At 36.8% G+C, this 9053-nt stretch overlaps 1 protein-coding gene across 1 annotated transcript in view; it reads right to left on the bottom strand.

The window, feature by feature from the left end:
* LOC119409517 (trafficking kinesin-binding protein 1) overlaps positions 1-7744 on the bottom strand; it is a gene marked incomplete in the record, with an annotated part of 38809 nt that extends 31065 nt beyond the window's left edge. Inside the window, 1 exon segment of the mRNA XM_037676409.1 lies at positions 7259-7744. Within this exon segment, the coding sequence (XP_037532337.1) occupies positions 7259-7346 (88 nt within the window).
* Between the last annotated feature and the right edge of the window lie 1309 nt (positions 7745-9053).

Below are 9053 nucleotides of genomic sequence, written 5' to 3'. Positions count from 1 at the left end.
CCACCAAGCTACCACAGACCACCAAGCTACCACAGACCACCAAGCTATCCACAGGGTAAACAAACACACATTTCTCTGACCTTATATGGAGCCGTCAGCTGCCTTGTGTGGAAAAACAATATTCTCCATGGTCTTCTGCCTCATCTTCTGCTCAGGCTAAGTCCATTTTTTGAAAAATGACAAAATACAACTCCTAACTGATAAAACTTGATGCCACTTCGTTTTTGTTTTTATTTACAGAAGAAGAAGACTTGTCTTCAGAGGTTTTTGTGTTGTTTCCTTCAGTAGTTCTTGGTGCAGCGCCCCCACAGGCGAGCGGGGGAACAGGTTGGTTCAACAGGTTGGCTCGACTGCACAGTGCAGTGTGAATGCAAACTCACCAGCTCAAATGTAAACAAAAGCTCATGAATATTGGTCCCGAACCGAACCGAGTCTAACGGACTATCTGGTGTGAAAACGACCTAAAAGCTCATAATATGTTTAGTGTCAAACTTGGAGTTTAAAATCAGAGTTCAGTTTTGTGAAAACTTTATGAACAATTAACACCTGACTTGATCAACATGAGTCTGGAAAAAACTGATTTTAATTATGACTAAAATGACAAGTTTATGGTTATTCCGAGTACAGTCAAGAACATGAATTGCTCCAGTCTTGAAACACTCTGGCATTTAACACTTTAAAGCAATTTGTGCAAATGTTTCTTTCTATTTGATTTTTTTTTTTTTATAAACTTACATTACTGACAGTGTTACATTGTTATTTCCATAGAAACCTATAGTCATTTAAAAGTATAAATAGTAGCATCAGCTAGCTGTAGCACTTCTGGTGCAGCCTAGGGCACTTCTAGCAGAAAAATAATATGTAAAATAATCAGTTGGTCAGAATAAAATTGTTAAAATTAAACTGAGCTATGCGCAACATGTAAGATATTACTTTTTTTATAACCATCAATTACAGTAGAAAAAAAAAAACATTACACATAAGTTATGTTTTGCACTCATTTTCTGAGTGAATTTGTCTCAAAACCACCAACTTAAATTGGCAAAATCTAGGTATTTCAACTACGCTCTCCCTTTTCCTGAAGTTTATAAAGCACCATGAATCCATCCTGTCAACTTTAAATAAATTCTCATTAAACAAACTGCTCATAGTGTTAAACATTCAAAGAATTTACGGCAAACCTCAAGATCACTTCATTGAAGGCCAGAAAAGCAGCTCTGCATTTTATTTTATCATAAAGTCAGCATTTAATCTTGGAGTCCACCGTGTGGTTTGTGACCTTTATCCCGTAATTTAGACGTTCAGTTGAGCGATAAAGCATAAACAAACTATGCACTCACTGTTTGAGCTCAGACGAAGGGATCAATAATCAACCATCTTGATGGCCTAACCTTTTTGTTTAAGACTTGTACAATATGTAATCTGTTAAAATCTTTCATCTAGTGCACTTTCACCATTTGAGTTGTGTAATAAAAATAAAAAAAGGTTGAGGATTCTAGTTATTAAGGAAGATACACTGTAATCTTTTTCCAGTTGAATTTATTTGTACAATTACTTCTGCAGAGTAAACTAATCACTTATTTTTAGATGTGCAGTGACAGAAAGAAAACATCACTACTGGACAAATGTGTATACTATAAGTTAGAACAACAAGAGTCCAGAAGATTTCCACCAAACACGAGCTGAAATTTGTCCTGAGAAGCAGCAGTTCCCAACATTACAACCTAAACAAAATCCAAAGAAGTGAAGCATAAAAAACACAATTTGTGATGGAGAAATTATATGATTTTTGACTGACATAAAGGGTTTACTGGTTATTATTATTCCATCTGTGACTCATGTCAACTTGAGAAAAAAAGGCCAATACCTCCTTTAAAAATAGGAGCTTAGTAGCAAAATGAATAATGTGTAGTTTAAAACATTTAAATAAACTTTAACATAAACAAGCCAGCATTGAAACAGTTGTGTAAAATGTAATTGAAAACATAATAAATTGTCTTGCAAATCTCAAACTTATGAACATTGTACTGCTCAAACATTTTTAGATTTGCTGCTACCATTAAATTTAAATTTAATACATTTTCCCTAAATATTGTGAAAGTTTTAAGTTTAAACACGATATATCCACGGTGTCCCATTGCGAATAAAAAATAGGTTAATGGAAATAGTAAATTCAATTCAATTCAGTTTATTTATATAGCGCCAAATCACAACAAAGTCGTCTCAGGGCACTGAACAGGAACATTCACAAACATAGAAAAGCCAATTAGTAAAGTTCTCTATCTAAGGAGGAAAATCACAATTGTTTTTAATTCATCCCAACTTTTTTGGAATTGTACTTTTAAACTTTCTGATCTTCTTTTACACCTAAAAAAAAATAACGTAAATAGCCATTTGGATTATTATTTTTTTTTACTTTAAATGTCCATCTTTGCTGAACTACAAAGGCCTGTGAAGTTCAATCCTTCATAAATGATCATAGAACAAGACTGAAGCCTGATTTTCTGCTCATTAGTCACTGCTGAAGTGTTACAGTTCCTTTAATTGGTCTAAAAACTGGTTGCAGGTCAGGACAGCCTTGCATGCTTGGGTAGCTCCAGTCAATGGTTCAATGTGTGCACAGACAACAAAAGAGGCCTGGACAAACACCACTCAGTGCTCCGGGGCAGTGGTTTTTTTTTTCCTTTCCTTGTTGTCTTTCTGGTCACATTCACCATTCACAGTTTACTTTTTAACTTGTGCACCATTTGAAACGCTTGAAGTGTTCTTAGAAAACATTTCCACAATATATTTTAAAGCCTAAAAGTTTCACTCAAAAACTAGTTCTATATATAAAACCCAAATGGAATGACAAGATCTAACCATTTACAACATGGACAGACTTTCTTTGGAATATCAATTCAGTTTATTTATTAAAGTGCCAAGTCACAACAGAAGTCATCTCAGGGCACTGAACAGAAACATATACCGGTATATAAAAGTAAATTAATAACATTATTCATCTGAGGAGCAGACTGCTTTGAGTTGAACTCCATCACAGAACTCTCATCTTGAGCAAGCATGAAGGAAACGGTGGAAAGGAAAACTCCCTCGTGAGTAAGAAACCTTTAGCAGAACCAGGCTCAGGACAAGTGGCCATCTGCTTCAACCGACTGGGTTTGGTAAGAACAGATACACAATGGCAGATCGAGAATCACGTTGATAGAAATAATATCAAATGAAAGCTATTCAATTTTAACAAATGAGGTTGATTTGTCCTCCAGTAGTTTAAGCTTATGGCAGCATAACAAGCCAACCCTAACTATAGGATTTATCAAAAAGTAAAATCTTAAGCCCAGTCTTAAAACTGGACAATGTGTCAGCCTCATGGACAGAAACTGGAAGTTGGTTCCACAAGAGAGGAGCCTAATAACTGAAAGATCTGCCTCCCATTCTGCTTTTGAAAACTCGGAACTGCAAGTAAACCTGCAGTCTGAGAGTGAAGTGCTGTTAGGAAAATATGGAACAATAAGATCTTGAATATAAAATGGAGCTAGGTTGTTGAGAGCTTTGTAGGTTAGAAGTAAGATTTTGAATTAAATTCTGGACTTGACAGGGAGCCACTGGAGGGAAGCTAAAACTGGAGAGATACAGTGTGCACTCTCAGGACATTATTACCTGCAGTGTTCCCTCAGTGCAGACTGAACTTGGCAAAAGGGCCTTCTCCTACTCCGCTCCTGTTTCCTGGAATATCGTACAAAAAGATTTGAAGCTTTCGACCTTGATCTCTCTAAGTGGCTTTAAGCATCTGTTGGACTCCTGGCAAGGACCAATGCAGACATGTTCCTGTTTTTAGTTTTCTACATTCGCCTTATAATCTAGCTGTTTTTGCCAATTTTTTTGCCATCTTATTTTAATTTGTAAAAAAATAATCTGTATGCCTCTTTTATAATTGTCTTTTGTCGCTGTTGTCCATTGTTGTCATCATTCTTTGTTGAAATCAGGTCTCTTGTAAATGAGTCCTCGAGGCTCAATGGGATTAACCTGTCTAAATAAAGGTTGAATGAATATGATCTCTACTACTAACTCCAGTTAAGACGCTGGCAGCAGCATTTTGGATTAACTGAAGACTTTTTTTTTTAAAAGTATTTGGACACCCAGATAATAAACCATTGCAATAGTCCAGTCTAGACGTGACAAATGCATGAACCAGTTTTTCTGCATCATTTTTAGATGTTTCTAATTTTATTGATATTACGCAGATGGAAAAAGGAAGTTCTGGTAACATTTTTAATGTGGGGGATAAAAGACATGTCCTGATCAAAAATAACACCAAGATTCTTAATATTAGAGCTGGAGGACAGATTAATGTCATCTAAGGAGGGAGAAAGACTGAAACATGTATTCCTAAAATGCTCAGGTCCAAAAACCAAAACCTCAGTCTTGTCTGAGTTTAAAAGCAGAAAATTTAGGGTCATCCAGGTTTTTACGTCTTTAAGACATGCTTGTAAATTAAGTAACTGATTGGATTCATTGGGTTTCATGGACAAATATAATTGTGTGTCATCAGCATAACAATGAAATTGTATCCCATGCTGTTTAATAACTTTCCGTAATGGAAGCATATATAAGGTAAAGAGTATTGCTCCAAGCACTGAACCCTGAGGAACTCCATGACTACCTCTGGTGTATGAAGAAGATTCATTATTTACATTCAACATCAGCTTTATTAATAAAAGAACAGAGAGAGTAAAGCTTATTCAATATTGTATTTGGAAAAGCTAATTTCACATAACCCATCGAAGAATAGATAGTTTCTTTGCCTCATCATTTACACATTATTTGCTTCTGTCCTGTTTGGATCTGTCCTTTTGTTTTAAATGTTTCTAAAGGGTGATATTCATTATTGGGTGCTGCCTTTACAAAAGTGGCTTGGAGAGCCATGCAAATCATCAGGCTAAATATATGCCAACCTACTTCCTCATCCCTCCCCAAACACATGTCTGCTTGCTATTTCTGCCTCCATGAAAAGATTAAACAAAGATTATCCCTCCTCTCACTGGATGTGGACCTAAAAAAAATCCAATAACCAGTACTAGAAATCAAACATGGGTTGGCTGCCACAGCTGGATAATATTGGTTCTTTAAGTTGCATAACTCTCATTGGAGAGGTGCTGAGCTGTCTCAAACTGTTATGTAAGAATTTTTGCAGAACATCCTCAGAACACATGCTGAATGTGTTACAGTGACGTGCGGCTAAATCGCATTTTCCATTTTTATCTCCCAGATGTTCAAATTAATTTTGTAATTTGATCACAACGGATAAAAATACACCAAATTAGCACAGACAGACCTGTGTGCTGTCACATATAAAACCTGTTGCTGCAGGTGACATATTTAAGACTATTACACATCATATCATATTATGAACTACATTTTATTTTACAGGGAGTGGAAGAAAAACTGAATCAAAACCTGAGAAGAGACACAAACTGAGCCAGAAGCAAAAAGCCTGGTGTTATACTAACCACTGTTCTAAGCTGCTGTTAGTCACACCTGTCACATGAACAGGAAAACAAATCACACTGATTTGTTCAGGTCGATCAATCGGTGGAGTCATTACCCTCAACAAATTATAGACCCAAGCTGCTGCAGGACAATATTAAAGGTGTTGTAACAAACCATGGTGCATTATATAAATACCATGTACTGCACCAAAAGCCATAAAGTCTTTTACATAAGGGGGAATTGTATGTGCTGTGTCCAATAGTTAGTTGGTGGCTCAGTCTTCAATAGACCAAGTTCATATCAAGACAAAAAAAAAACTAAACTTGACTGGCTCTGGATGGTTTATCTGGCATGCCATGTAAAAAAAAAAAGGAAAATAAAAAACAGCATAAAATCTGATGAATGAATGTGTTTTGAGAATAAATGAATGGGGTTTGTTGTGTCAACATAACTATAAAAGCTTTATTAAAATTAAATATTTAAAAAGAAGTGATTATCTCCCTGCTTAAGATTTCTTTAGATAAACATATGATTTTATTCATTGTGCTCAACTTTAAGACAATTGTTTTTGTCAGTATTTTTTTTTTGTTTGTTTTACTTATTATTAGATTAATTCCTCTTGTGGTCATTACATTAGTACATGTCTGTGTTTTGGGGTCCTTGTGTTTGAATTCTGTTAACACTGACTATATAAACCGTATCAGTCCATATATTCAGTACGTCTCCGTTTCGCCTTCAGTGGAGCATTTTGTACGTTACATGCCGTCTGGTCTTGCTTATATCTCCTTGTGCTCCTTGTGGTTCTTGTTCCTGCTGCTGTGACAGCACTTTTGCTTTGTTACTCATAATAAATAAGTTTATTTTTGAGCTCCTCGTGTACAGTCTGCACTCCTAGGTTTAACCCTTCTGAGACCATGACAATCTGATCACAATGCCACTGAAAACTTGTGAATTGAATTCCATGGCCTGATTAAGATAGCAGCTTTTAAATGGTATTGTCTGCTCGTGCAAGCATATGTATGTTTATTTGTCTGTTCATTTAGCAAAATCTCTCATGAACTACTGCTCAGAAAGTAATGAAACTCTCAGAACTCGATCACTGGGTACAGCAGCTAAGATCCATCTCCACCTCGTGCTCCAAGCACTAAATGACTGCTCGAGATCTTTGCTGCATGCAAGATGGTGTGCAATATCCATTCTTTCAAGTAATGCTACTTTCATTTCAATATATTGTTTGATTTTGAATTTCTAAACTTTTCACAGAGCTGCAAGGTGGCACACAGTTGGTTTGCATTACTGCTTTGCAGCAAGAAAGTCCTGGGTTCAAATCTCAGTTAGGGCCTGTAAGTGTGGAGTTAGCATGTTCAGCTCTCTCGTGTGTTTTCTTTAGTTACTTTGGTTTCCTTCCACAGTTCTCAAACATGCATGTTTGATTAAATGACAATTCTAAATTGACACCTTGTGCTTTGTTTTTGTTATAGACCTATGATGGACTGGCAACATGTCCAGCAAATAGCCTACCTCTCACCTATAAACTCTACATATACTCTAATAATAATAACAATAAAACTGTTCCATTTATACAGTGTAATCTTCATAATGACAAGTAAGACGTAGTATTTTACCATTCATAACATCTAATTATCATGCAATTGTTTATCTTTAAAATCAATGGCCTATTGTTTCTACTGTTCATAGCCAAGATCACTGCTCAACCCAACTCTGCAGCAACTACTTATATACATAAAACTGTAACCATGCAGGGTCTTACCATCACTGCACTCTTCATAGTACCAGTCCAGTTCATAGTAGTCAGCCTTGACAAACCTCTGGCCTCTGGACTGACCTCGTCTCTTCATCCTCACTACTTGTGCGGCCAAATGTGCCGATGTTGCATCATATTTACCGTAGTTCTAGCATCTCTGGTATATCCAATATCCCAGCATGATCAGGCAAAGTCAAGTTTGATTTGGGTCTTATTAATTACAGGTTGTCTCCAATGATCCCAACATGTTTAGCTGTGAGCACATAGCATTGGTAAGATTCTTTTTACTCTCATCATTTATCCTTTCCGTTCCACAACTACAAACAGCATCTTGTCAGTATGTAATGCCCTATTTGCTGGTGTTGTTTCAGCATATGAGCCTATCAAATCATTGCTTGCATCATCAGCTGGCAGAAAATAGCAAAACAAAAGCCTCACTTTGTCGCGTTTTTGTCCATTATGAATTCTTTACCATGTAAAAATGCTGCATCTTCTATCAGTCTCTCATTGTCCTTTTATGTCCTTTCTGCCCATCACTTTATCTCAGTAATTTCAAAGCTTCAAAACAAATTCTTTCATTAAAACATCCATTAGAAGCTTCAGGTCATGTTTTCTTCTGCTCCCTTGTCCTTGGTCCAATATAGTCTTCTTAAGGTCAAACAATGATCCTTTATCTTCCCCGTTCCAACATCCTTTTCTTAGCAGAAGTGACTCTACACCTGAACCGCTGCACCTCCTACAAAAAAAGTCAATGAATAGAGAAGCAGCGAGAGCAAACGGCAACACCAGAAGCAGCAGCAGTCACGGGTTTTGCAGCAGAAGGGACGTTGCTGATGAAACGTGGGATGGGTGGGCTCACAGACAAGTCTACAGCCAATAAAAAAGGAGAAGTATGGCTGGCATGCTCCCTCCTACTACTGCATGTCAGCAGTTCCCTCCTCCTCTCCTCCACTTTTGTCCTTCGGAGCGGTTGCTATAGTAACAGGCTCAGACTCCGAGGCCTTTCAGCGTGTAAAAGCAGTTTGTAGGAAAGCCATGTAGCGTTGGCAGAGATGACGTGGCCGACCCAAAATTAACCAACACAACAGCTATTCAAGGATCAGTCATTGTCTAAGTAATAATGAAGCATGCACGCTGAAGGTGAAACACCCTGCAGGGCACAATGCAAACACGCAGTCCATTCAGTACCAACAACAAAACACAACTAGCTAGTTTGTGCTAATCAAAACATAGATAGCTTCAACAAATGTGATTGTAAATGCAATGTGTAAATGTAGCTACAGCTGAAGAAATGACATAAGAATGTGATGGAAATAATATTTCTGATGGAGGTTCTGCTTGTGTAACACAGTAAGACTCCATACGAGTCCAGTTTTAGATTCAGTTAAAGTTCAACCTGGAGTATTTGCATGAGTATATGTGTATTATCACTACCCAAATATATAGCTTTAAAAACAAAGACGGAATAATTAAATCACCTTAACACTCTTTTCTGCAAGTCAGTTTAGTTGAATTGAAAGATCAAATCACAAGATTATTCGCCATTTCCTTTGTATGATGCCTAACTGGAAATAAGCAAATTTTACCAAAATATTAGTATAAATGTTGTCAAAAAGATGTTTTTTACAACACTGGTTCTAAATATAGTGTTGCTCATACCAGTCTGACTTCTGATGAAAAACTAAACCTTTGTGTGGTTAACTTGCATGTGTTATGTCATGGAAACATGTACAGAATGTAGCAGGTTACATCAGCAACTACTCGGTGTGCGTGCGATTCCCTGCTAACACACAAACTGCTG

Source organism: Nematolebias whitei, chromosome 5 (assembly GCF_014905685.2).
Source record: "Nematolebias whitei isolate Nwh7 chromosome 5, NemWhi1, whole genome shotgun sequence".
Taxonomy (NCBI): Eukaryota; Metazoa; Chordata; class Actinopteri; order Cyprinodontiformes; family Rivulidae; genus Nematolebias; species Nematolebias whitei.
This window is presented reverse-complemented; position numbering and strand designations above follow the sequence as displayed.